The sequence below is a fragment of the Amyelois transitella genome, chromosome 3, assembly GCF_032362555.1.
Source record: "Amyelois transitella isolate CPQ chromosome 3, ilAmyTran1.1, whole genome shotgun sequence".
Taxonomy (NCBI): Eukaryota; Metazoa; Arthropoda; class Insecta; order Lepidoptera; family Pyralidae; genus Amyelois; species Amyelois transitella.
In genome coordinates, this window is record NC_083506.1 from 5,254,065 (window position 1) to 5,282,002 (window position 27,938).

A 27,938-nucleotide genomic window follows, 5' to 3' on the forward strand; every position below is an offset into this window, starting at 1 on the left:
CGACAACGTTCACAAAATAGAATTTTACAGGGAATATTGATTAATTATTCTACCAATCTAAGTCAAATATATTGTATTCACATATGTGCGCCTTAATACTGAAATTATAATTAATTCATTATGTAAAATAAGTCCGAAAATAATTATAATGTGCACAAAATGTTTGTCGGATGACTCCGACATTCACGTTGAAAGGGTTTAGAGATAAATGATCTCAATAACTTAAAGATAAATAATAGCAATTGTTTTTTGAATCTTCGAGATTTCGTTTTGACAAAATTATATAAACTTTATGATCAGCGACTACCAAAAGATGTCGATTGAAGAGGCTTGTAGCGGGAGCGATAATTCGGGCTCGACCGCCACCATGGCTATAAACGATGGCATATTTTCTATGCAATCGTTTATAGCCATTTCCTTCGCCAAGATTCGTTCCTTGGTAAACTAAAACGAGGAAAAATACTTTAACATAACTTGGACCCTAATTTATCGATATGATGCTATGACGCACCCCTGTTTATGTGAATGAAATATTGAGAATATTACAAATTTCTATAGCTCATAACTAAGAAGATTAAAAGTAATAAGTTTTAAAATACATTTTTATAAATACATAATATACATAAATACACTTTATGATAGACAATAATTTAACGGAATATTAACCACTTACCTCTTACCGGTAAAAGGTAAGATTCGGCCTATTTTCGCTCTTGCATAGGCACAAAATGCTATAGAACACTTCATCTTATAGTTTATTTTCGATTAATATTAGCACAGCTTCGTACAAAGTCGAAAAACACGTGAAAACGTATCCTAACAAAAACATCACGATGACAACTGTAAACAAAGCGATTAAGTTCGATGGCGTCAACGGCAGCAAAAGTACATCGAAGCCAATGAAGAGGGTGCTGATAAAAGAGTGTAAATGTTTTTTCTCCCGTAAAACAACTGTTGTGAGAAAGAGACAGATGTATCATTGTTTATTTCTCAGTCAAGTTGAACAATTACGGCATTTCCATATGATAGTTCTTCATAGTCACAGACAGACACTGGCCTGGCTGTCATAGTCTTTTAGTTCGCCGTTCTGTTCTTCGGCTTGGTTTCCGACTTCGACGGAAAAGAAGTAAATTTTTCCGTCGCGAGAATGTCATCAATCAGTAATCCTAAGTTTATAAGCGTTTCCTTTAGTCGCCTTTTACAACATTCATACGAAAATAGCAGACTTTTTTTTAAGTTTAAGAAATCACACGGCACGTGCGTTTCTGTAACAAACTACGACAAATGTTTCTTGTAATTTAAAAAAAAATAAAAAGTCATTGCCATGAAGGGCTTGAATTATGTAAAAAAAACGTAATCGTTATTACTGTCAAACAGGGTTACCGCTATAAATTTAATAACGTTATGCTGGTTACTCATATAATATTACCAGTTAGAAAAGTAAGAAGTATCGCTAAGACTGTTTAACATACATACATACATACATAAAATCACGCCTCTTTCACGGAGGGGTAGGCAGAGACTACCTCTTTCCACTTGCCACGATCTCTGCATATTTCCTTTGCTTCATTCACTGTTTAACGTTAATTATAAAGAACGCAAGGAAAGAGCGCGCGGCGGGGATAGGCAACAACGCTTTGGTATATATATAACTTAATTTAATATGGTCATATAACCTTATAAGTTAACAATATTACCGATATCATGCCTATAACGGTATCAGTCCTATAAGATAACAATATTACCGATATCATTCTTATAACGGTATCAGTCCTAACTTTTTAAAATTATCGTTATTTTTCGTTACTTTTGTGTCAATTTGGTACGTTGACAAGCCCATTCCCAATCAAATAAAATACAACAAACAAATGTCTATTTAATTTAATAGGCTATCTAGCCTGCTTAGAATTAATATAGATAAAACTGCTACCTAACCTACCTACTGATCTGACATGAATGTTGAAAAATGTTACGGTCTTACAAATACTACAAATTAAATCAGGAAATTACGGGGTTTTAGTTTCATCGCAAATTTTTACGAGAACCCGCATCATTTAATATGTATAATTTGGGTCGGTTTTTTGTTTTATTGATTAGTGTTATATTAGCTCACAGTGATGATTTCAAAGAAGAAATTCTTATAAAGCCATTGCCACCAACTCATCTGTATACATATTTCCAATTTATAACATCAATTAATAATCAGTCCTCATGTAAGTACCTAATTGGTTTCACGTTCAATCCTTGCGGTAGATATTCCTCGTGTATATATTGTTAACTTATACAAATTGATGTTTTTTTTTCAGTTCAACATTCCCATTTATCCTCTAGGTCTCTTGGTGAAGTAATAACACGTTTTCAAGTTGAAGAATTACATCTAACACTGACAGAAGGGCAATGGAGACACCAACAGTGGGGTTATCCAGTGTTAGATGCGGCACCCGGTGCTGAACTATATGCTTGGTTTGAACCAGATGTTACAGATGTTGATGAGCAATGGAGAAAATTAAGTGCTACTTTATCAGGAATATTTTGTGCTTCCCTAAATTTTATTGACAATTTCAATACAGTAATGCCCCAAATGGCATTATGGCCTACTGGTGCAGTGAAAACAGCACAAAATGTGACATCACATCTTAGATATTCATCTCTACCTAGGGAAATAGTTTGCACTGAAAATTTAACACCTTGGAAGAAATTGTTGCCATGTGAATCTAGCAAAGGATTTTCATCTCTTTTGAACTCTAGATTGATACATAACACCAATTACCATTCAATTGGAGTTCATATTCGAAAAATCTGCAGCAATGAGGATTGTACTGCAACATATCTTGAGATCAAGCAGACAGTGGCACTGGTGTATGATTCTAAGATTGTGAATAGTATAGATTGGTCTTTTCGTAAATTATTTGGCCAGGGTCTACCTGGTGCCTGCCCTCTTTCATCTGCTAGCATGGTTTATGTTGATGTTACTATAAATGACACCCAACCTTTTACACTGACACCACCACCTGATAAAATTGCCATCTCCCAAAGAGGAGGAAGTGTTTCAAAGTTTGCAATTTATAATATAGAAGCTAATGACCAAATGATCAATATTGGAGCTAAATATCATCCTATCAAGAGGTTGCTGGTCCTTTTACCACCCCCATTACACTTCAATCGTTATATTTTGGGATATGGTAAAGAGTTTGGAGGGATTGTTACAGAATTAGTCAACAATTATTGGACTGCTATTGATGTTGTGTTGTTAGAAAATGCTCCATGGTGGTTGCCAATACAACTAAGTTCATTGAGGGTGAATGGTGAAGCTGAGAGCAAGTTAATCTTGTCACAATATTATTCACCTGGACGCAGTCGCCAAAAACCATATCATTTAGAGTTAATGTTGAGGTTGCCTCCGAGATCAACTACAACAATAACTATAGATTTTGAGTTTGTTTTTCTAAAATGGCAAGAATATCCACCTGATGCTAATCATGGATTCTACATTGGCTCAGCAGTAATAACAGCCAATCTGCCTACTGCCAAGAACTATACAGGTCTTCCTGTAACAGGCACCACGTTTGATTCAACATTTAATGCTTCAAAGCCATGTAAGTTAAGAGAAGAATTACATACATAATTATTTATTTAACATGCTCACTGTACAGCAATATTCACATCAATCAATCCATAGATATATGCATACCTAAATAATATTAAGAGTAAGTTTTTTGGACCAAATAAAACGTACTTGAGCAACTTAGATGTAATTTAGCACAGAGATATTATAACAGTACCTTCAAGAATAAACAGTTTTCCTGAAAAATTAGAAATAAGAACTAGTTTTTTTGATTTGTTTATTGTGTTCAAAAACTAAGCAAAAACAATTTATTCTATTGCCATGTTGATGAAATCCTATCATTATTTCCAGGGTACCCAGCAATCTTAAGAACAAATGGAGGTATGGTTTCTTTGCCAACACCAGACTTCAGTATGCCATATAATGTCATTTGTCTCGCATGTACTGTGGTGGCACTGGCGTTTGGACCATTGCATAATATTTGTACCAAAGAATTAATTCTTAAGCCCATAGGTTTACCTTTATCATTAAAACAAAAATTAATGAATTTGCTTAAGCGAAAAAAAGATTAATATGCCTGTAAAATTATTAATAAACTGTGTTCAAAATTATCTAACCATTATTTTTCCTTTTCTAATGTTTAAAAGATTTAATGATACAAAGACAATTTTTAGTATAAGAGAAGGTTGAGGCGGTCAAGGTTCAAAAACGTAGCAGATCCGAAATGCGAATGTTGTACCAATAACTGAAGTGAGAAGGAATAGGCTATCTTTTATCCAGGAGAAAAAACTTCGTAGTATTTGCCAATAAACGTCAACGCAAGTGCAAAAGCTAGTTATATCAATAAAAATGGAAGTATGTATGTTCTCTTTTCACGCCATAATGGATAAAACTAACTTGACGGCAGTTATAGGCTCCATCGGGTTTCCACAACTTCGGTATGGAGGAAAACCTTACATACATACATATAGTCACGACTATATCCCTTGCGGGCTAGACAGAGCCAACAGTCTTGAAAAGACTGACAGGCCACGTTCAGCTTTTTGGCTCGATGATAGAATTGAGATTCAAATAGTGACAGGAAAACCACTTAGATATTAAAGTTAATTTTTTGAAAAATTAAATAATATATATAATAAAACCTATTACCAGCAATATTTTCATCAGATGCACGGGACGGGTACCTCCCATCCTAAGGAGACACTTAGTCAGAGCCTAGCTTGAGCTATGCTTTTCCTACTTATATAGTTTTCATGAAATCAAAGTCAAAATGACAAAAGTGATAGACGGTTTCTGTTCTTTCATGATTCTTTGATAATTTTCTATTATAGTCTAACTAATTTGTTTTTATACTTTGTAAGTTTTTACATGTGTTTTTGAAGTGTTGTACTTACATTCGATGCAAAAATGTGGCCACAAAAAGGGTAAGTAAACATGTTAAAAACTTATTCAGAATCCTCATTCTAGTTCCGGTTGCGTACTAAACCTGATCATACAGGAGACGTACCCGGGGCTCGATAGCCACGATCTTGGGATGGTGGTTTTCACAGAATGGCGACATACATACATACAATCATCATGACATACATCGAAAATGTTATACTTATTTACCTAAATGAATATTTTATGGTACATTCGAATACAGAATCTTTTTTCTTGTGATTTTCACGAAAAAACTTTATTCAGCTTATTCTCAGATAGGTACCATAGCCCTAATTGGTTTTGATCAAGTTTCTGACTTCTTTAAGTAGGTACGTATGAGTATATATTTTTTCTTATAATTCAGATTTTAAGTTTCAAATAAGTGAGGCGCTTAGAAAAAGGGTTTCATTTTAAACTTTATCACTTTTATACGTTTCTATAGAATAACTACTTATTGAAACGTCTTTTGAACAGAATGAAAACTGACCACTGCCCATGTTGTAAAGCGTGCAAGAGCTGCTCTGGATTTCAAAAACTTTTAGATGCACGAGAGGCGGGTTTTGTTCTTTACAGGCATACCACGCTCGTGAAGGATGTGAGTAAGACTAAATACTGCTTAAAGTCCCAAGGGTCACCATGGGAGCTTATTATCCTGGTTTCGACCCTTCATTCACGTCACGTTTTTTTTATACCTGCTGCTTATTTACTAGAGAGAAAATAACTCTCATGTTAGATATTATGCGCTGAACTTGTGCTAATTTATGTTACAGATTGATCATAAAAAGGGCGGTATCCAAGTAGTTACTGATTCTATTAATGATGTATTTATTCTGGAAAACAGACAAGGCATTGCATTAGAAACGGTAGACTTTACTCCTGAGCTCGGTAATTTCATGTTTCTTTTGCGTAATAAAATAAAAAGTTATGACGTAAAATTGTTGCGAATCGGGAAACATCTCATACCAAATACCTAAATCTGTCTAGTACCAAATAATTACATCTGTGACTTTTTAATGGTGTTAGGCCAACAACCGTCTTCTATTTGTTATCGTTAAGGAACAACCGTAAGATAAGTAAGGTAAGTACGTAAGTAAGGGGTTGGTCGTGGATGTGTGGACTATAAAATGATCAATCACGTTACTCATGTTTGTTATAAAGACCTTTTAATTTCTTTTTCAGATCAAAACAAAATAAGTTGTCCTCGGTGTATAAATATTATTAAACATGCTCAAAGTTTACTACAAAATGAGAAGTTGGGTGGAAGAAATTTAATTGGGGTTTGTGAGCATTGCCGCCAGAAAAGTCTATCTGAAACGACATGTTTAAAATGTGATGAAATTTTAGAAAAATTTAATTTTAGTAAAAGAAAACAGAAAAGAGTTCAGAAAATAAAAACGTGGTTGGCAAAAATACAAAGGTTAATTAAACAAAGTGTCGTTGAGACCAAGAAGGAAAACCTTGACAGCCGAATTAGTCGGCGATATTCCGAGCTTGAGATTAATAGACTATTAAAGAAAACATCAAAAACGGACCATGAACCAGAAATAAGAGACCTTTTTTTACAGGATTTACACGATTCCAGTTCTTACTTGAAAGGACCTCAGAGTGAACGTTCATATTATCCTGCATTAAAAAAAGAAGTGACTTTCCAAGAAACGGAATATCAGTATGAAGACAGTCAAACAAATTATGAAAATGAAATGATTTTACAGTCCAATACGACACTCACAGAAAAAGAAATAGAAATGGAGTTTTTACGCAGGTATGGAAAAAGTTACAAATATCAAAGAGAAAATATCAGAGTAGAAAGCAATACTCCGACATCTTTAGGTCTTACAAAAGTTAGAAATTATGATCCTGACCTGCCAGATGCTAAACTATTTGAAAATGAGCAACAACAGGGACTTATTACAGCAGATAAAGCTCTTCATGCATCTCTCTTTATGAGTCAGAAAGCTAGTCAACATGATAAAGCTAAACACAGTCGAAATATTTTTGAAAAAATTGATTCATTTCGTGATAAAAATGTAACTGATGAATCTGATAAAAAACAATACGAAAGTGAGAGAAAGCGAAGCTACATAGCAGAATTAGATCATGACGAGAGAAGAAAAGAGTATATTACAAAAGCAGATAAACATTTTAAAGCTGGTGAAAATGAAAACTTTATACCGAAGCCTGATTTAGATCCCGAGGAAAGAAGTAGAAAAGATTACGCCCCAACAGTTGCGAAACATTATAAGTCTGGTGAAAAGGAAAGCTTTATCGCAGAAACTGATTCAGGGCATGACGATAGAAGAAGAAGGGAACTAGTTCCTGTAGCCGGTAAACATTATGAATATGATAAAAATAAGAGCTCTCTCACAGAGTCTGATATAACGCAAGATAATAGAAGGAAAGAACTCGTTCCTGCAGCCGGTAAACTTAATGAACATGATAAAAATAAAAGCACTCTTACAGAGTCTGATGTAACACAAGATAATAGAAGGAGAGAACTCGTTCATGCAGCTGGTAAATATTATAAATATGATAAAAAGAAAGGCTCTCTTGTGGAGTCTGATTTGATTGATGATGAAAGAAAATTTCACAAATCTGCTGTTACCACAGTTCCACAAATTCCAACGGCTAAAAACCTTCATGAAAATGAGAGAAATAAAGTTTTAGAAACAGGAAATGATTCGGGGTATAGCAAAAGGGAACATACTGCTCTTAATGATAGTCAAGAGTATGAAAGTAACAAAAATAAATATTCAATGAAAGCTGATACAGTTAGTGGCCAAGCAAAAGATATACCAACGATAGATAAATATTCCGAAAATGATAGAAAGAAAAACTTGCTTGCTACACTTCCAAGTCACAGAAGTGGAAAAGAGTATATTTCATCTGTTAGCGACCATGAAAGTAAGAAAAATAAGGACTTAATGGATATTGATGGCGGCCAGTCTGAAAGAGGAAGAAGAGATAATATTCCCGCAGCGTCAAAACATTACGAAGACGAAAAAGGAATAGATATTTTACCGACCACTGACGCATTTCATAAATATGATAAGAAAAAAGACTTTATGGCGAAAGCTGGTTTACGTTATGAGGAAGATAAAAAAGAATCTCATTCTATATTGGGACCACATATTGACGGTGCAAAAAACAAGGAACCAACAAATGAGATATACGATGTCGAGGTAAGAAAAAAGCGAATCATGACGGCAATTAAGCGTGATAAAGGGGAAAGAGACCAGGATTTTATTTTAAGTTTAGGTAAAAATGTGGAAGAGCAAGTAACAAATGACCAAGAAAAAAGAATGGATTTTATGCCTGCTCATCATAAGTTTCAAAAATATGATTACATTACAAACGATTTAAATAAACCGCAAGAAACTGAGATGGATTACGATTTGTTAAGTAGATACTTTAACCCATTAGCCGTAAGTCGTTATAAACAAGAAGTTTCTGGCATGATTAATCCAATAGTAAATATCCATGGAAAAGAAGGAAAACAAACACATGTAAGACAATATCATTCGCAAGAATCTCTTCTTGGCAAGGTAAAAGGTGAAGCAGGTCTAGGTTTTTACTATTATTTCCCAAAAGAACTTAGCGATGCTAGAAAAAAAAGGAGAAGGGCAATAAGTGAAGTTAGTTCAACGGAATTGATCAAAGAAACAATAGATAGGCTGAAATTACAAGCTGAAGAAGAAAAAAAGAAGCGCGAAGAAGCTGCAAAGCATAAAGAGGAACTCAGAAAACAGCTTGAACAAGAAAGGAAAGAGAAGGTGCTCGCTGAACAAATTGCAAAAGACTTGGATAAAAAAATGAAAGACGAGGAAAAAGGTGTGTGTATTTCGCATATACTTGCTTTTACCCAAAGCATTGCCGCTTTTCATATAAGAAGACATTTTTTATTTAAATGCGTAACCTTGTAATACAAAATTGATAGATGTCATAAGCGTTTAATTATTTAAATCATTCGGTAACTAATTCATTTAATTTATTTTTGAGATAAATTAAAAAAAATACTTTGGTTTAGTTACCGAATACGCTATGGTTATATTATTTATTTTCTCTGAAACTTTAGTCGGTCTCTTCAACTGAGTGCTTTATCACTCTATGCATTTCACTTTCTCTATTTAAACGGTCCAAGCCGATCAATTGTAAACTATTCGTGGCTTTTGATGATTATTTTTTGTTCAAAAGTTACCTGTTATTATAGAGTTTATTAAATTTGTGTTTCAGAAAAGGAACTTGCATTTAAAAGAGATGCCGCTTATTATCAAAAACTACAAAAAGATGTAGGGAAATCTACAGAAATGGTCGTTACAAAAGTAGAAGATATTGACAAAACGAAGTTAACTAAATCAAGTCAAGTTCTAAAACAAATTGATATAATAAAGGAAGAAGGAGACAAATCAAAGGAAGTAAAACATAAAGACCTTAATGCAAATACAAAACGAAAAGAAGAAAAAACAAAAGATACTAGTGGTAAAGACGAAAAAGCCAAAGATATTAAAGATACTGATACTAAAGGTAAAGGTATCAAAGTTATAGAAACCAAAGGAAGACAAGAAATGGATAAAGATGTCAAACCTGCAGATGTTAAAAAAAGGGAAGATAAGGGCAAAGATGTTAAACTTGCAGATGTCAAAGTAAATGAAATCGTATCTTCAGATACTAAAGGTAAGGAAAAAAAATCAAAGGAAGTCAAACATGCAGATAGTTCGAGTAAAGAACAGAAAAATGTAAAACCCGCAGATTACACAGAAAAGAAAGGTAAAGAAAAAAATTTAGTTGTAGTCAAAGTTTCAGATATAAAAGGAATTAGTGTTAAGGATGCTTCAATATTGAAAGCAAAAAAATCTAAAAGCGAGAGCCCGAAAGAAGCTGATGATGCAAAAAAAATAGTAAAAGAAAATAAAATAGGAAAAGACAAACATGAACCAGATATTACAGACGGAAATAAAGATATACAAATAAAAACGAAAGAGGCAGCTATTGAAAAAGAAGGAAGGCAAAGAGAGTCAGGAAAATCAGAGCAGGAAAGAAAAAAACCACGGGAAGTTCGGGAAGAAGATAAGAGAAATAAATTAGCAGAAGAAGAAAAGCCAAAGGATGTCAAGAAAAAAGGCGAAAAGAAAACAGAAACCAGTAACAAACTGAAGGAACCAGTATCGGATCAAAAAGAAACTCGATCAGAAAAAAATGAAGACGAAAATAAAACGAAACTGAAGAAAACCGAAATATCACCAAGAATCAAAAACGAAAAGGGTTTAAAAAATAAAATGAAATGGCCCTCTATTTATGATTTAGTTATACCAAAAGATAGGCCTAAAGAAAGAGCAAATGTAAAAGAATACATCCCAAACATATCAAAACATAAACGGCCAGTAAGAATACATGATTTTGATAGACGTAATTCATCAGATATAGAAATTGATCGTCAAAATATATTAAGACAAAAACAAGAAGATTTAAATATGAAAAGAAAAGTAAAGGAAGTAGTCATAAACCAAACTATCCATAAATTTATCACACACAATTTACGTGCGTGTGAAACAAAATCGAGGGAGGAAAAAATTGAAGAGCACCGCCCGATGATGTTTGAAAAACATTATGAACAAAATTTTGAAATTTTATCTCAAGTCGAACCTAAAACTGCACAAGTTCTGACATCAAAAGGAAAAAATGACGTTGTGAGTTTAATTGTTAAATAAGAAATTGATCAGTTTTAGATAAGAATTCTTATTTGAAACTGATTTAACCTGTAACTATCATGGAAGCCACGGAAATCACATTTAAAATTAGCTCATTCAATGCCCATGTGAATACAAATCTTGTGTTGTGTCCTCTGTCTGATGAATCCCAACACAAAAATCACTTCATCTTTTTTTATTTTTATCGGATTTCTATTTCGGATTTCTATCGGATTTTGTCCGCTGACTATAATAATAAACTAATGATAAAAAATAATTATTATTTAAAATACAAGAAAAACGAGTTTAAAAAAAATAGTATTTTTCCTTTATGTGCGTTATGTTAAAATAAACATTACATATCGTTTAAGTATTTCAGGTAAATGAAGATACTTATAAGCCGAAGGAAATACCACCCGAAAAAAAAGATAAAGAAAGTAAACCAGAAAAAAGTGGAAATGCTCCTGCAAATAATACGAAACAATTACCAAATAAAAAAATCGATATTAAAAACATCATTTTCAAAAGGCCTTCTATTTATGATTTGGTTATACCTAAAGATCGACCTAAGGAAAGGGCAAACATTAAAGATTTCGTTATATCAGATATAATGAAATACGAAAGACCAGTGAAAGAACACAACTTTGATGAACGTAATTCATCCGATTTAGAAATTGATCGCCAAAGCTTATTGAGACAAAAAGAAAAACCAGGTATGAAAAGTAAAACCATGGAAGCAGTTGTTAATGATGATATTCGGAAACTTATTACATCCGGGTCGCATGGGGATGAAGCACGATCGAAGGAAAATTCAATTCGGGAACATCAGCCAATTATTTACGAAAAAACCTTTAAGCCGGAAACTGTTTCTAAAGTCAAACCTGAAGCTGAAATATTGGCCGAACCCAGAGTTACGAATGTAGCAAAAGGCATTGTAAGTTTTTGCAATTGAGTTTTTTTAATAATAAATTAACCGGCACTGATAACAAACCCATGACATCCAGTGTAACTGTAGTAATTTACAAATCACGCCAAGGAGGTACTCAATAGCTACTGAAAATAAATTAAATACAATCCCACTTTTACTGTGATAGTGACACACCTACTTGTAATGGAGTTCTGATAACATGTTCTGTATATCGACAAACTACTTATAAAACTGTAAAAGCAATAAATTATTTGTTTTTGCGAAACGAGTTGGTTCAAACAAATAGACATTTGCGTTTTCCATTATCACTCAAAAGGTAATAGTTTTCGATAAACATTTATTCGAAACTGGTACTGCACTGGCTTAACAAACACCAGATCAAATGTCGTCTTTCTATTGGAAACCGGCAGGTAAATAAATGGTTTTGAATTGAATTAACCCCTGTCACTAGCTGTGATTTTACTATGAAACATTATGAGATTATGATGACTCCAAGCCAACCTGGCCAGTAACAAATCTAAGACGTTGTTATATTATTTTTTATCTATTTGCTGTCAGCTGTCTATTGACTGAGTCTTTAAATTTGAAATTTTCTGAGCCATTTATGATTTTATAATTAAGCTATTTTATATTTTTCAATATTAGAAATGTCCAAGGCCAAAAAACCAGAACTTGACGTAAGAATCACTTTTATTATCAAAATATATATTATAAAGTCCTCCAATTTTCTCTCTGTATTTATTCGCTAATCTCGGAGTGTCGTAGACGGATTTTGTCCCTGTTTAAAATTTTTGAAAGAGGGTTTACTGAGAAAGGTTTTTTTATAAATGCTACCCGTGCGAAGCCGGGTTGATGTTGCTAGTATTTTTATAAGATGTATGATTATGAATATTTCAATATGTGGACTTTTTTTTATTACTAGTGTATGCAAAAAGCCCAACAACATGATGCCTAGGCAAATTATAGGTAGGTATTTACCTATGTTGCATGTTCCAGTATTTCGAACTCGTAGTCTTATCAGGCGGGCTGTGTTCAAATGGTTTTTTTTGTAGTTATTACTTTCGCTGAAAAAAAATAAGGGACTTTAATTACCTTTTGGAATTCATTTTAGTATGATCCTGAAATTTGCAAAGGCGTCGTGCGGTATACTTTATCTGATCGGTCATTTATAGAAAAGGGTTGGACCATGCTGCCGACAGAGAAAGTGGTACGAAAGGTGAGTAAGAAATTTAAACACGTTTGATGCTCAGAACGTTCCTTCCCCAAACCGATGAGTGGACATGGATTAGGCGAATGAAAAGCATCGTGGAAAGATGTAAGTAGTCACCGCCTATCCATCCGGGAAAGAGGCATGATAATATATATATAGTTGCAGAGAGGTGGCTACTTTTCTGACAGGCTGCTTCGTCATCGCCCTCTGATGCTGCGCGCACAAATGCTAATCGGCCTTGGTACACTACTATGGCGAGACTTCTTTACCTCTGACGACTCTAACGGCGGCGGTTCTCGGTTGTATTTGCATCTCATTAGGCGGGTCTGAGGTCCACCGTTAATCGCGAAATAAAAGTGGGCGAGTGAGTTAGTAACGTAGCGCGATTCCCTGGGCTATTCCACACTAGGCCCTGTTAACTGAGGAACCCAACACGACAAACTAAAATGTCGGTAATAAGTTGGTAACAAATCAATTGTTTATTTCAATTGCATTCTTATGGAAATAATGATGATTTTTTTCTGGGTTTGACCTGATCCTCCGCGAAAAATACTTATTTTTGTAACATCGTTATGGTAAGATAGAATAGATCGGATAGTTTATAAACTCTTAACTTATTTATATAAAAAAATATATATGCACTTGTGAATGGTATCGGACTTTCTTTTTCTAGATCAATGTGTACCGTATGAGGCCAGCCCATCCGGAATTCGACTGGTTTGAACGAAATAAAAATAAAGCCATACTGGAATATGATACTGGCGAAAGGCTGGCAGAATTTGATGAAAACGGACGTGGATGCCTGTATTACAAGAACGGGAACCTTGCTCTTGATTACTACAATGCTGAAGGTTTGCCCTTTTTTAATGTTACAGATTGAGTTGATCCCAAAGTAGGTTAGAAACTTATATGGGAGAGTAGGTAACTTTAATAAAAAAAAAGTAAATTTCCCATCATGATCTGTCCGTTAATCGCACCTTGGATGTTTAGTTCAGAGGTACGCAACCATTTTCAAATACGTTTCTGTATGTTAATCAATCAGTCGTTCAGCTTTAAACTATTGCGCAAATTATAGGTGAACAGTAATTAGCAGTCTTTAATATGTATGTTTTTTTTTTCTCTTTATTTGTTTACAAACAGTTTTACATTATATTTATCATGTAGGTACAGTTTACATCTATAACAAGTATGTGTAAATGCAAAACCAATAACGTAAACACGTAACTGTATTATCTAACATTGAGTGTGCTGCAAATACATAACAAAATTGTTGTCACAATGTAATAATACTTGGTATAATAAAATTTTTAATACAGTGATGAAAAAGGGTACTAAAAAAAATATGACAGTAGGTATTTAAACACGTATCAGTAATTATTGGTGTTGACGGCTACTTACAGACAGAGTCAACAGTCCTACAAAGTTCGATAGGCCATATTCAACAGCTTTGCTCAATGATTCAATCGGAAATCAAGAAGTGACAGATTGCTAGCCCAACGCCCAAAGCGATTAATCCAAGTTTACAAGCCCATCCATCAGTCGTCTTTTACGATATTGTATAAACATATTATTATTTATTAAAGTCAAGTATTTATATATCGTCTCAGAACACAATACACGACAAAGATAAATAAAGTCAAGTGGGTCAACTACCCAACGAAACGATATCACTAACTTCCTGAGCGTAAAATATTTCTACTTCACTACGTATTACTAAATATATGTTAACAGTAAGTACGTGCAAATGTACCGAAATTTGATTTTGCCTTCGATCAAATATAAAAAACTTGAAGGCTTTTTAAACATATTTTATTTGTACCCTTAGTAGGTCAAATCCCTGGTCAGGTCCTTGTCAAGGAGGACGCTGGTAGCGCAGAAAAAACTTAATGTGCCAGTTGCTTTTCTTCGACGGTTTAGGATAATGTTTACCGGAACTTTGCCAGGACGTCCTTAATTTGATCAAGGTACATTTGTCTAGGTCTTCCAACTCCTCCATTTCCATTCAGATAGTAATAGATTGGTAACCAAATATTCCATTCCGGTCTCGTAGCGAAGATGTATTTTCTTCGCTACGAGACCGGAATGGAATATATAACTTAAAATATGCCATCTGCTTTTCTTACCGTGCAGATTGTAAAATGCAATCAAGGGCAAAAACTTGGGTTATATCTTTTAAGCGAAGTGCTAGAAAACTGTCAATATTTTAATCTCCATTCCATCATTAAGCGATACAGCTGAATGTTTTCTGTCGATCGTTTTCAGTCTTTTCAAGACTGTTGGCTCTGTTTATCCCGTAAGATTTCATGAGGTGATTATACATATTTGTGTTTAAATTCCTTGTTGCAGAAGTGAATGCTCAACAGCGTTTTGTGATCTACAGCAGCGGAGAGGCAGACCAGCGAGGCAGGACTCAGCCAAGGACGGTTTTGGCGACTTTCGATTACCTCGGCAATGGTATTGTGTTTGATCACGCTGGCAAGATAAGGTAAAATTATTGTCTCCTTTGAACTTTGCAAATTGAATTTATTTTATCAATTGCACCAAAATGTTTTTGTTTTAAACAAGAAAACAAAATATATTATACCAAACTACGTTTTGTAATAAAGGTAAATTGTTTTCTTTCTAAAGGTATACCTACAGTAGAAAAAAAAAAAAAAGAATTTACTTTCAATATCCAGGGTTAATATTTTAATGCTTAGGTAATTTAATAAATGATCTAAGTTTCAATGTGATGTTCTTGTTGGCGTAATCTTTACTTGTTCGTTACCTTTTCCCACTTTCTTCGTGGCGTCGGCACAGTATGTTAGTTGTATTCATGAATACATTTACAAAATACAATGCAGGACAAGACTATTTTTAAAAAGGTTATTACATTTTTGTTTCCTCTTTCAGACTCAAATATAATCAAACCGAAGGCGTAGTTCTAGACCGCAGCTTGGGCCCAGTTTCTCATTGGAAATGGCACACCCTGAATGACCCTCCAGTTTTGCAACAGGTTATGATCGATACGCAGATGGCACACAAGGATCCCACAATCTTAAAACTCGGAGGGCCAGCAGATAGCAAACCGCGACCTGACGACGAAGAAATGCTAGCTATTGAATTCGATAACTTCATCAAAGAGAAGAGTGCAAAATTGACGCAAACCTTCAAGCCGTTTCAGATCAAGATGAAAGCTTTAAAAATTAATGAGTATTTTTCTCTACGAGTGTTGGACCAGGCGACGGTGTATTTAATTTATCGAGATGGGTCTAAGGTAATAAAATTTAATATTGGGATGATATTAGACCACAAAGAGATCGTTGACACAGACACCGCGGAAGTGGGTGAAGTTTCGAATAATGTTGAACGTCTACCGGCTCGCACCGACAGCCTAGCGGAACTGCAGCGTAACATAGCTAACGCCCAGAAACTGGACAGGTATAGAACAGACAGGGAGCGTCGTATTCGCCGGCCCGGGCCCAGCGCGAGCGTGGACCGGCTGACGGCCGCCGCGGCGCGCGCGCTCAAGCCGCCGCTGCGGACGCTCGACTCCACGTCCACCGTGGCGCCCCACAGGTTGTATTGCAAATGCAGAAAACCAAGCAAATGCAATGTTTATTACGATACAAGTCTTTTATAACTTTTATAAAGATGTTTACGTGTTGTATGTTACGTCATATTAGTTTTCTATGTAATATTGTATTAGTATTTTTACATTTAATTTGATATCTTGATTAGAAATATTAAAACTAGCTTTTATTTTATTTATTGGTAATTTATGTTATGGTTTTCTTATTTGATAATATTTTTACAATATAATTTGACATTCCTTTGATTTTGTTTCATTGCTTTATTTTATTAATTACAAAGGATATATTTTTGAGGTCGAGTCAAAATGGCGAGTTTATAGATACAAAAAAAATATTTTGCTTTTATATATCTCCCTCCTGGCATTAGTCCCGGTTGTAAGAGCATTGTTTAGTATTCAAAGTATTGAACATAACTTCTAAAATAGTCATTGGTACATGTTGGCCGCCGTGGGGTTCGAACCTGTACCTCACCGATTCGACCATCGACGTACCTTGAATACTAGCTAGGTACAAATAATATTTATATTATACATCAAATACTTATCTAGGAAACAATTATTTCAGGATTACCTAAAAGAATTAGCCTCAACTCGGGTTACCTATACCTGGATACTCAATCAATGCACTTACGAAGTTTTATTCTACCTTCCTTGGTAGGAAGGTTTCTGGTGAAACAAAAGAACTGAAATGTCATCAAAGGACGCACCACGTACAAGGAAACAGTATAAAAACATAGATATACTTTATTCTTGACATTATTAAACTTTACAAATGACATATTAACATAGCTGAGTTATTTAGTACTAACTTATTATGGGATAGATAATGCATACGATAAAGGTACAAAAAGTGCTATGGAAGTTTAGTTTGTGAATGGTCAGACGTACTCTCGGTGGAATCCACGGCGGCTCCATTGGGTAATGGTTCCGGCGTGCCTGACCTGGCTCGGGCCAAAGCCATTGCGTTCTGACATCTATTCCGTAATTCGAACACTTGCGTAATCGCATCACGGAAGCACAGAAAATTGTAGTCAATGACACCTGGAAATAAACAAGCGTATTAAATTATTCAAAGACGATTCTTCAATGTTTTTAAGCTACTTTGCATGTTTCTCAATAAAAAAGATAAATATTTCTTCTGAAAAAAGCACCTAGATGGCGGCGATGGTGTCCGCACCCCATCACGTCTCGTTCCCGGCGGGAGCGGTATGCGGTCTGCTGAAAGCCGCTTTGCGACGATGAATGTAAGAGGAGGAATGAAGGATAAGATTGAGGAAGTATGCCAGATGATGGATGAAAGACGTTTGGATGTGTTGTGCGTGAATGAAACGAAGCGGAAAGGATGCGACGCGACGCAGCACGGCCCTTACACGGCGTATTGGTCTGGAATTTCCAGTACCAGCCGAGGCTGTCAAGGGGTCGGTCTAATTCTTTCTGCACGAATGGCTGAGTGCGTGAATGAGTATGAGTGTGTCAGCCCTCGTCTTCTATGGATTAGGCTGAAAGTTGGAATCACTCGGATCTTCGTTCTAGGTGTTTATGCACCTTGGGATGTGGGTTCGAGGGGTACAACATCAGCAAAAAGCGAAAACGAGGAGTTCTGGAATAGTGTAAGAGAAGTATTGAAAGTTACCAAGCCAAATGAGAAGATTATTATGTTAGGTGATTTTAATGGATGGGTGGGTGTAAAGCGTGATGGATATGAAAAGGTGCTTGGTGCGTTTGGTGACGAAAAGGTGAATGATAATGGAAGAAGTGTATTAGAAATTTGTCTAGAGTGGGATCTTTTTGTGTCGAACTCAATGTTTCAACATAAAGAGATCCACACCTACACAAGAGTGGAAGGTATTTTAAAAAGTATGATAGACTTTGTGATTGTAGATGAAAGATTGAAGAACAAAGTGCTGGATACCCGTGCATATCGCGGTGCTGGCATTGACTCGGACCATTTACTGGTGATATCCCGGATAAGGGGTATCTTCAATCGCTGGCGGCACAGGGTAAGGGAGCAAACCAGCGCTTTGGAAAGAGTAAAAGTAGAAAATTTGCAAGATATGGATGTAGGTAAGAAGTATATTAATAGACTGAAGGATGAATTTGAAGATTTAGAGGAAATGAGCGATATTGAAGATGGATGGAAGGAATTTAAAGAAAGAATTGTGAAAGTAGCTGTTGAAGTGTGTGGTGTAAGTAGAAGAAGGAAAGGAAAAAATCACAAAAATGCGTGGATGAGTAAAGATGTGCAAGAACTTGTGCGATTAAAGAAGAAAGCATGGCTGGATTTGTTAGCAGCAAAAGCTAACTTAAGAATGCAAGAGGTTATAGATGAAGATGTGAATGAAGCACGTAAGGAATATAAGAAAATGAAAGATTTGGTTAAGAAAGCTGTGATTAGAAAGAAAGAAGAGTATAAAGAGGAGTTTGATAAAAGGCTATCAGAAGACTTTCAGTCAAATCTGAAAGTATTCTGGAAATCCGTAAGGTCAGCCCGAGGAAATACTATAACCAGAGAGCTGACTAGGATCAGATGCCAGGATGGTAGCGTTGTGAAAGGAGAAGAATGTGTACTAAAGATATGGAAGGGCTATTTTGAAAGTTTATTTGAAAAAAAGGAAGGAAATAAGAAAGATTTCTGCTATAGCGAAGAAAAAGAGAATGAGATGGAAGGCGAAATTGAAATGTTCGAAATTGTGGAAGCACTTAAGAGTATGAAAGCGGGAAAGGCTGCTGGGTGTGATAGAGTGTCGGTCGAGATGCTTAAAGCAGGAAAAGGCGTAGTAGCTAGTCAGTTGTACTGCCTTTTCAATTTGTGTTGGAGAAGCGGCCGAGTACCAAAAGATTGGTGTAAGGCTGTTATCGTGCCACTTTACAAAGGAAAAGGGTCACAGCTGGACTGCAAAAATTATCGTGGTATAAGCCTGCTTAGCGTCGTCGGCAAATTGTATGCTAAGGTATTGATTAATAGAGTCAGGAATGAAACTGATGACAAAATATGGGATGCTCAAGCGGGATTTCGAAAGGGAATGGGATGTACTGATCAGGTCTTTTCCTTGCGGTGCATAGCCGAAAAGTTTTTGGCCAAGAGTCAAAAAGTCTATTGCACATTCGTAGATCTGGAAAAGGCCTATGACAGAGTTGAGAGGAATGAATTGTGGTCAGCACTTTCTATGCATGGGGTGAGCAGTCTCTTAATACGAGCACTGAAATCCTTATATGAGGATTCGAGTGCTTGTGTCAGGATAAACGGAGCGCACACTGAGTGGTTTAAGGTTGAGAAAGGCGTTAGGCAAGGATGCGTCACCGTGGCTGTTCAACCTATTTATGGATAGCTGTTTGACAGATTTGAAAGAGTCTAAAAGTGGATTAAGGATGAATGAGTTACTCGTCAAATGTCTGCTCTATGCCGACGATCAGGTTATACTGGCGTCATCAGCGGAGGAGTTACAGGAGATGGTAAACTGTATGCATGAAGCTTTAAAAGAGAAAGGAATGAAAGTGAACGTAAGTAAAACTAAAACACTGGTTTTTGAAATGGAGAAAGAAATGACAGCATGTAATATTTTGATTGGAGGAGAAAAAGTGGAGCAAGTGAAAGAGTTTGTATATCTAGGATCAAAGTTTACATCAGATGGCAAGTATGATAGTGATATTGAAAGGAGAGTGAACGCGGGGAACATGGTGAATGGAGCTTTGCATGCCTTTATGAGCAGTCAGAAACTATCCAAAAAGGCTCGACTGGCTGTGCACAGGGGCGTGTTGGTCCCGACATTAATGTATGGGAGTGAAAGTTGGGTATGGCAAAAGAAGCATGAAAGCAGAATAAATGCAGTGGAAATGAGAGCGTTAAGGAGTATGATGGGTGTGAAATTGAGTGACAGGATAAGGAACAGCGTGATAAGGGAATGTTGTGATGTGAAAGAAGATGTAGTTACAGGAATAGAAAAGGGTATGTTAAGATGGTTCGGTCATGTGGAGAGGATGAATGAAAGCAGGTTGACTAAGCAGATATACAAGGAGAGTGTGGAGGGAAAGGTCGGAGTGGGAAGACCTAGACGAACGTATCTTGATCAAATTAAGGACGTCCTGGTAAAGGGTCAGGTCAAAAGTACCCGAAACCGCCGAGCTTGTATGAAGAGAGTTATGAATGTGGACGAAGCGAAAGAAGTATGCAGAGATCGTGGCAAGTGGAAAGAGGTAGTCTCTGCCTACCCCTCCGGGAAAGAGGCGTGATTTTATGTATGTATGTATGTATGTATGTATGAAAAAATTATGAACGAAAGCATATTATGTTCGGTTCATGTCATATTTAGAATAAAAAAAAATATTAAGTTAAAATCCCCCGATCCAAATGTTATGACCTAGGATTTTTTTATAAGTATCACATGCCTACCTATGTGTAGCAGAAGACATTTAAAATATAAGTAGCTTTACGTTCTACAGACTGTTCTATATAAACATTCACAACTAGCCTATGACCCCACAATCTGTCATAATAAGCGTAGATCAGACAAAGTCTGCCGAATCGAAATACGACGGACTACCATAGCTGCTCAACATTTTTACTACATTAGCCCTACTTTGTATAATAGAATCAATAAACAACTTAATATATATCCGCTTACATCTTACAGATGCAGGGTTACATGCTTTGAACGGCTCATGCAACTATCTTACGAAGACACGGAAAGTCTTATAAAAGTCGGCGAATAATAACACAGGTCTACAAAATAAAATAAAAAATTTGGTGCTGGCAATCCTATGACATAATTTCGTTAATAACTTGATACAAAGTCGTACAAAAGTTTTAGAACGGCAATACTACGTGTAGTTTTTAAACTACCCACATTAAAAATAAATAACCATTTTCTGATGTTTACTGTGTTCGCATTTCGTCAATTTGTATAACTATCTGATAATATTATTATGTCGTCGTCTAAGAGAAGTTGTTTAAATAATCCGAATACATTTTGTTATATTTGTGGTGAATATGTGGTGAAAAAATTTAGAAAACCTATAACGGACTTCGTAAAAAAGATATATTTTGACTATTTTAAGATCAAAATTAAGGATTTAGATCGGCCGTGGTTACCGAAAATCGTGTGTAAATTATGCATTGAACATTTAAGACAGTGGGCAAGTGGTAAACGAGAACATACGAAGTTCAGTGTACCTATGATTTGGTCAGAACCAAAAAACCACTTTGATGACTGTTACTTTTGTGTAGTGCAAATGCACGGCATAAATAAAAAGAAAATGACATATCCTGACTTATCGTCCGCTAGAAGGCCTTTACTATACTCAGACACTACGAGAGTGGAACCATTAGATTTGTCGGGCACAGATATGATGGAGGTCTCTTCGAATGAACAAGACAGTGATTTTGAAACAGGAGTGCCTTTACTGTTCACTCAAAATGCTTTAAGTGACTTAATAAGAGACCTTGACCTTTCCAAAGAGAGGTCTGAGCTACTAGCATCTAGACTTAAAGAGAGGAATCTAGTTGCTCCAGGTACGAAAGTCTCATTTTATCGTAATCGTGAAAGAGAACATCTTCCATTCTTTAGCTCTGAAAACAATTTAGTTTTTTGTAATGATATTGGTGGCCTTTTGACAAAAATGGGTCTCCCGAGTTACCAAGCCGACGAGTGGAGGTTGTTTATAGACAGTTCAAAGAGGAGTTTCAAATGTGACTTGTTAGATATTGGCAATAAATATGCAGCTGTCCCGATTGCTCATTCCACGAAGCTAAAAGAGGAATATGAAACTGTAGGCCTTGTTTTAGAAAAACTGAAGTATCAAGATCACCAATGGGTCATATGCGTAGATTTAAAAATGGTTAACTTTTTATTAGGTCAGCAAAGCGGGTACACAAAATTTCCATGCTTCATATGTTTATGGGACAGCAGAGCAAAACAAGACCATTGGATCAAGAAAGAGTGGCCCTTAAGAGAAAATATGGTAGTTGGTAAACAAAATGTTATAAAGCCACCATTGGTTTCCAGGGATAAGATCATTTTGCCTCCACTGCATATCAAATTAGGATTAATAAAGCAGTACGTGAAGGCATTGGATAAAACTGGTTCATGTTTTGATTTCATTTCAAAAAAGTTTCCAGGTTTAAGTAAAGAAAAGCTGAAAGCTGGCATTTTTGATGGGCCTCAAATAAGACATTTAATCAGAGACAAAGATTTCATAAAGTCAATGAATGATTTGGAATTAGTGGCTTGGAAATCGTTCGTTAAAGTTGTTAAAGGTTTCTTGGGTAATGAAAAGGCAGAAAATTATGTGGAATTAGTTTAAGACCTTTTGAACAACTTTAAGAATCTTGGCTGTAACATGAGCATAAAAGTGCACTACTTGCACAGTCATTTGGATAAGTTCCCTGAAAATCTTGGTTCCTGTAGTGAAGAACAAGGAGAGCGTTTTCATCAGGATCTAAAAGTGATGGAAGATAGGTATCAAGGTCGCTGGGATGAGCATATGATGGCGGATTACTGTTGGAGTATCACACGGGATTGTCAAAATATTGAACATTGTAAAAAATCCAGAAAAAGAAGCTTTCTACCTGCAAAATAACGTTAATAAATATGAAATATTCGCTAATTATGTTTTATTTATACATATTTCATATCTCCAAAACTACACGTAGCATTACAAAAATAAGTATGTAGTTTTAATACGGGTACCCAATGTAATAAGAAACAGTTATAGTTTTGGCGGCACCAAAATCACTGTAAACCTGTGTAATAATTTCGAACGTTAAATATTCCTATGATTGAATATCCTCTAGATGTTGCAAATCGCAATACTCCCTTACATACTTCCTCTCTATACCTACACTCACTCACATAAACAAGTTTACACACAACACACTCACAAACACACACTTGCACACAATATATTAAACATCAAATCTTTTTCTTTTATAATAAATTGATTAGGTGCTAAGATTAAATTATATAAAGGTTTTCCGGAGGTGGGCATTGACATCTGCGACACAGTTTCATAACTTCTGCAGATGTCATCGTTATCCTATGTTACTTGAATTGTAGGTACTTGTTCTGAAATGAAAATATTTTATTTAAGAGCACCCAAATAAAATATTTTCATTTTTCATTTTTCAATATTACGCCAGCAACAAAGTTTATCGGATCCGATTGAAAGTAACATTGTATTTGATGGACGGTAAATGTGTATGAATATTATAAAATAAGTGCATCGTAAGGCTCCGGGGAAACCCAACCCAAGCTGGATCGCCTCAGTGGTTTTAGCTGTTGGTAATTTGTGCAGAAATTTAGAATATTCACAAAATATCCTACCTATTGGTTTTCAAGAACTAAAAACAAAACATGAAATTAGGTATTTTGGCTACTTTTCTTTAAATATAGGACCAAGAGACTAATAGGCTGTTTGCCAATGTAAAAAATAGTGTTAATTACTGTCACCAGTATTAATTATGAGTTTAATAATGATTATTTATTACAATAAGTTGAACATATGTAATAATTAAAGTCATAAATAAAATTGCACATTTTTAAACGTTTGTCATGTGACACGAAACGCTCCTGATTGGTCGGATTGTTGATGACGTCACTTGCTCGTAGACTTGACATTTGCCTACTAGTGTTATCAGAGGATTTAATTATAATATTTTACCAATTTTGTGAATCATATTTGCCATAGACAACGATTGTGTAAATTCAGACAGCAGAAACCTGCCCAAAGTCAACACAATCATGGTCGGATTATTTTTCAAGAATAATTCCGATTTTTTTGCTTCGTAACTAAAAAATGTCGCTATGTCCGTGTGGTTCCCGGCACCAATAAAAAAAGAATAGGAGCACTCCATCTCGTTCCCATGGATGTCGTAAAAGGCGACTTAGGAATAGGCTTATAAACTCGGGATTCTTCTTTTAGGCGATGGGCTAGCAACCTGTCACTATTTGAATCTCAATTCTATCATTGAGCCAGGCAGCGGAATGAATTTTCAAGACTGTTGGTTCTGTCTACCCCGCAAGGGATATAGACGAGAATATATGTATGTCTTTAGGATTCCTTCGAGAAAGTTGCAACCACTTTTGACGCACATTCTTGGGAACACTAACAAATAATTTTTCCGGAGTTTTTAACGATGTATTGGTACATTTTGGATCTGCACACTATTTGTAATTCATTTTGTTTTCGTTTCTTGTTTGCAACAAATGTTTAAGAGTGTTATGTGCCACAGATCACAATACAGGCAGGTGACTCACCGACCCCCTTGCAGCGCCATATTGTCAACGTAGCGTTTTGGCGCCCTATTAAAATATTGATTTTTATATTTGATTTTTTCCAGCGAATAAGTACCAAAATTAAAAAATACATCTTTTATTAAGTTATTTGACTCCTACTACATAATATAAACTAACACGTGTTATGTATCAACACAATATCATGAATATTAAATAAGTTATGAGGAACAAATAAGGTACGGTACGTAAAACTTACCCGAGATATTTTTGTTGACACAGTATACTGAATGAGAACTATTAAAAAGTAGTACATATGGACTGTGCATTAATCTATCACAAATAAAGCACGTATTCCACGTGACTCAATTCTGACATCCATTTTATATGATTATGATGAGTAAAATAGCATTAAATTGCTAAATGCGACATAGCTTTTCTAAATGAAGTAATGAATCATTAAGGTTGTCTAAATTTAGTCAAATGCGCGCTTAAAGCCTTGATCGAATTGATCCTTACCTTGTTTCTGAAAGTTTTCCTCGCGCAGAATACACACAAGCGCGAGAAATTTGTTTACTTCACGCAGATACAGCACTGTGCCATTGTTTAGTTTGATGAGACTAGAACTTTGACTATTAAAAGTGTTCATTTCATTTTCGTCGACCATGCTGAAAGATACCATAGATTAATGTTATCACTATGACTACAAATTATAAAGTTTCCTATTTTTTCTGTCGTGCTAATCTCGAAAATTGTGGACACATTTTGTTCTAGTTTCAAATGTGCCATCATTTGGTATGCTACCCCTGCGAATCCGGGGCTGGTCGCTAGTATGTAACTATCAATAAAACCTTGGCTTTTACAATTTTAGTCTCTGCCTACCTCATAAAGTATAAACAAAACTAGTGTGGCCACAATGTAAATGATTATCAAATTGCATGAAAGTGCCAAATGCAGTTAATCATAAAATAACGATAATACATACCCATAAATACATGATATGTCTATGACAACATCAATCATATCACAACACAATTCATAACTTTGCATATCGACAGGAGAGCTATCAGTAGCTATGTATATTTTTGATACCACATCAAATAGAAATGCCTTCTCTATGCCTGAATTCTGCAAATTTTTAATAATATAATAAGTTAAAAAAATAAATAAATTTTAAAAATAAAAATGAGAATAAATGGAATTTAAAACAAAATCACACTATGATTATTCTCAATTTTTTTAAATTGCATATTTCTAATTCATTTCACAAAATGATAGGAATAAATCAGATGGTATATAGATTTACATTAGGCAAATAAAATTTCAGTACTTAAATCTGTTCAAGAATTACTAACTGATATGAGTATATTGAGAAGATTTTCTAAGGTTGGCAGTTGTGGTATCAACTTCTGGACAACTTTGCTAAAAGCTTCAAATATAGAGTGATCATAGATAGATGTCAAGTGAAAGGATAAGTGAACATGCTCCAATCCAGCCTCAGCCAGATCTTCATTTGCACGATGATGGATGTCTCTTTGAGATTCCATTTTGTAGTCATCATTGAGCCCGTCCACCTGAAATTAATAGCTTCATATTATTTTCATTTAACTTACAGGTAGTAAGCCTGTAAAAAAATTAATATAATTTCCATGCTGTAAGTATTTTAATGTGCCACCTCTTTTCTACCTGCTCAGATTGTACAAGCCTACAAAAATTTACAGGTGACCACATTTAGTATTATGATAATACATGCTTTTATATTAAGAGAGACTGGTAATTGAAATAAATATAGTAAAGTTAATGATAAGAGGATAAATGAAAGCAGGTTGTTTAAGCAAATATACAAAGGAAGTGTGAATGGGACTGTTGCAGTGGGAAGGCCTAAGTACGAACATACCTTGATCAAATCAGACGTTCTAGCAAAATGTCTGGTCAAGAGTACCCAAAACCAACAAACTTGCATGAAGAGAGTTATGAATGTGGATGAAGCAAAAGGAGTACCCAGGGATCATGGCAAGTGGAAGGATGTGGTATCTGCCTACTCCACTGGGAAGGAGGCATGATTTATGTATGTATGTATAAGTGATAAAACTAGCTATGAAGATATAAAGTCTTTTACTAAAAGTCAAACAAACCTTATGTATGAACACTTCAAATTTGATATTGTTATTTACTCTATATGCTTTGGTAACTGTAAGCTGCAGCTTGTCCAAGGCATCTTGATAATCATCCTGCAAAAACAAAAATATTATTTATGAAATAAAGTTTCAACATTACATAACTATATGAACTTAGTTTTGTAATACCTGAGCATCTATTACGAACACCAAAGCTCCGCAGCCTCCAAATATAGTATCAGAATCAAAGGTGGCATCAAAAAAATCAATTTGACCTGGGAAATCCCAGATTTGGAACTGCACAAAACTACTGTTGTTGATGTCATCTTTCACAATTTTATTTGTGGACTCCAGGAACAAGGTTTCATTTGGTGACATTTTATGGAATACCACTTTTTGAATTGATGATTTTCCAGACCTTTTAAAAGTAAATACTTAAATTAGTATACTTATATACTATTTTTACAAATTTTGAAGTATTGTTTTAAAGAAATACATTTTTTGAAGGTAGCCAAAAATTTACTATGACTTCTTATGCTAAGTTTATTTAATAGACCACTATACTTATAATGAATACAACCTTCTAAGTCCCATAAGAAGAATACGTGGTTTATGATCCTCTTGAAGTGATGCATTGTCACCTTCCCCATTCTGTTCAAAAGGTCCATAACTAAAGTCCTTGGGGAATGAACTTCCATAACTAGGTTCATCTTGATAACTCTAAATCAATCGTTTCGGAATTAAATAGAGAAAAGTATAATAGATTAATAGATAAGAACATATCATAAACAAGACTGCTTACCATGTTCGACGTTTCAATTTAAGAAGTTACTGGAAAATAATTACAGCTTCATAATTAAGCCTAAATTACCAATGTTCCGTGCAAATACAAACAAAATATTATTTACTAACTAGCACTACCTATGGGATTTATAATTTTTTTTAGACGAAACGCAAGCAATATACGAATATGCAACAATCATTTGATTGAAATGACATTTGTTAACTTGACATGACATGCACATTGATTGACAACACATGACATTTTAAGTAATTAAAAAATAAATTTAACATTAATTAATATTGTTTTGATGTTGTATAATTAGTTTGTAATGATATTTTAAAAAAAACATAGTCATGAATGAAAAGCGCAAGCATACATAATGTTAGATAAAATTAAAACTATGTTAATGTTAGATTTTAAAATGTATTT

General features: G+C 35.0%; 4 protein-coding genes across 4 annotated transcripts; 3 read left to right on the plus strand and 1 right to left on the minus strand.

Annotated features, from left to right (window-relative positions):
* The first annotated feature begins 1,857 nt into the window (after positions 1–1,857).
* Positions 1,858–4,176, plus strand: LOC106138211 (GPI transamidase component PIG-T). The gene is made up of 3 exons (XM_013339305.2): positions 1,858–2,213; positions 2,307–3,596; positions 3,917–4,176. Exons 1-3 carry the CDS (start codon positions 2,060–2,062, stop codon positions 4,135–4,137), a joined length of 1,665 nt encoding a protein of 554 aa, XP_013194759.2. The 5' UTR covers positions 1,858–2,059; the 3' UTR covers positions 4,138–4,176.
* A 741-nt stretch (positions 4,177–4,917) lies between these two features.
* On the plus strand, positions 4,918–6,050 carry LOC106138149 (uncharacterized). The gene is made up of 3 exons (XM_013339203.2): positions 4,918–4,989; positions 5,462–5,582; positions 5,758–6,050. Exons 1-3 carry the CDS (start codon positions 4,973–4,975, stop codon positions 5,959–5,961), a joined length of 342 nt encoding a protein of 113 aa, XP_013194657.2. The 5' UTR covers positions 4,918–4,972; the 3' UTR covers positions 5,962–6,050.
* Positions 6,051–6,277: 227 nt separating this feature from the next.
* Positions 6,278–16,548, plus strand: LOC106138212 (axoneme-associated protein mst101(2)). Its single transcript, XM_013339306.2, has 7 exons — positions 6,278–8,815; positions 9,218–10,671; positions 11,051–11,605; positions 12,711–12,815; positions 13,483–13,660; positions 15,156–15,294; positions 15,702–16,548. Exons 1-7 carry the CDS (start codon positions 6,688–6,690, stop codon positions 16,429–16,431), a joined length of 5,289 nt encoding a protein of 1,762 aa, XP_013194760.2. The 5' UTR covers positions 6,278–6,687; the 3' UTR covers positions 16,432–16,548.
* A 560-nt stretch (positions 16,549–17,108) lies between these two features.
* LOC106138161 (ras-related GTP-binding protein C) lies at positions 17,109–27,725 on the minus strand. The gene is made up of 8 exons (XM_013339217.2): positions 27,528–27,725; positions 27,306–27,445; positions 26,915–27,143; positions 26,744–26,839; positions 25,964–26,182; positions 25,594–25,736; positions 25,128–25,276; positions 17,109–17,421 (listed from the first exon to the last, which is right to left on the minus strand). Exons 1-8 carry the CDS (start codon positions 27,528–27,530, stop codon positions 17,234–17,236), a joined length of 1,167 nt encoding a protein of 388 aa, XP_013194671.1. The 5' UTR covers positions 27,531–27,725; the 3' UTR covers positions 17,109–17,233.
* Between the last annotated feature and the right edge of the window lie 213 nt (positions 27,726–27,938).

What these genes read in the sequence shown, in the direction of transcription:
- LOC106138211 (XM_013339305.2), top strand. Translation starts at nt 2,060, where the DNA reads ATGTATAATTTGGGTCGGTTTTTTGTTTTATTGATTAGTGTTATATTA. An exon ending in AATTAATAATCAGTCCTCAT is followed by an intron (nt 2,214 to 2,306) that starts GTAAGTACCTAA and finishes TTTTTTTTTCAG; the next exon opens with TTCAACATTCCCATTTATCC. An exon ending in ATTTAATGCTTCAAAGCCAT is followed by an intron (nt 3,597 to 3,916) that starts GTAAGTTAAGAG and finishes CATTATTTCCAG; the next exon opens with GGTACCCAGCAATCTTAAGA.
- LOC106138149 (XM_013339203.2), top strand. An exon ending in ATACCACGCTCGTGAAGGAT is followed by an intron (nt 5,583 to 5,757) that starts GTGAGTAAGACT and finishes TTTATGTTACAG; the next exon opens with ATTGATCATAAAAAGGGCGG.
- LOC106138212 (XM_013339306.2), top strand. Translation starts at nt 6,688, where the DNA reads ATGATTTTACAGTCCAATACGACACTCACAGAAAAAGAAATAGAAATG. An exon ending in CAGAGAAAGTGGTACGAAAG is followed by an intron (nt 12,816 to 13,482) that starts GTGAGTAAGAAA and finishes TTCTTTTTCTAG; the next exon opens with ATCAATGTGTACCGTATGAG. An exon ending in GATCACGCTGGCAAGATAAG is followed by an intron (nt 15,295 to 15,701) that starts GTAAAATTATTG and finishes TTCCTCTTTCAG; the next exon opens with ACTCAAATATAATCAAACCG.
- LOC106138161 (XM_013339217.2), bottom strand. An exon ending in CTTCTTATGGGACTTAGAAG is followed by an intron (nt 27,144 to 27,305) that starts GTTGTATTCATT and finishes TACTTTTAAAAG; the next exon opens with GTCTGGAAAATCATCAATTC. An exon ending in GACATATCATGTATTTATGG is followed by an intron (nt 25,277 to 25,593) that starts GTATGTATTATC and finishes GGTATCTTTCAG; the next exon opens with CATGGTCGACGAAAATGAAA.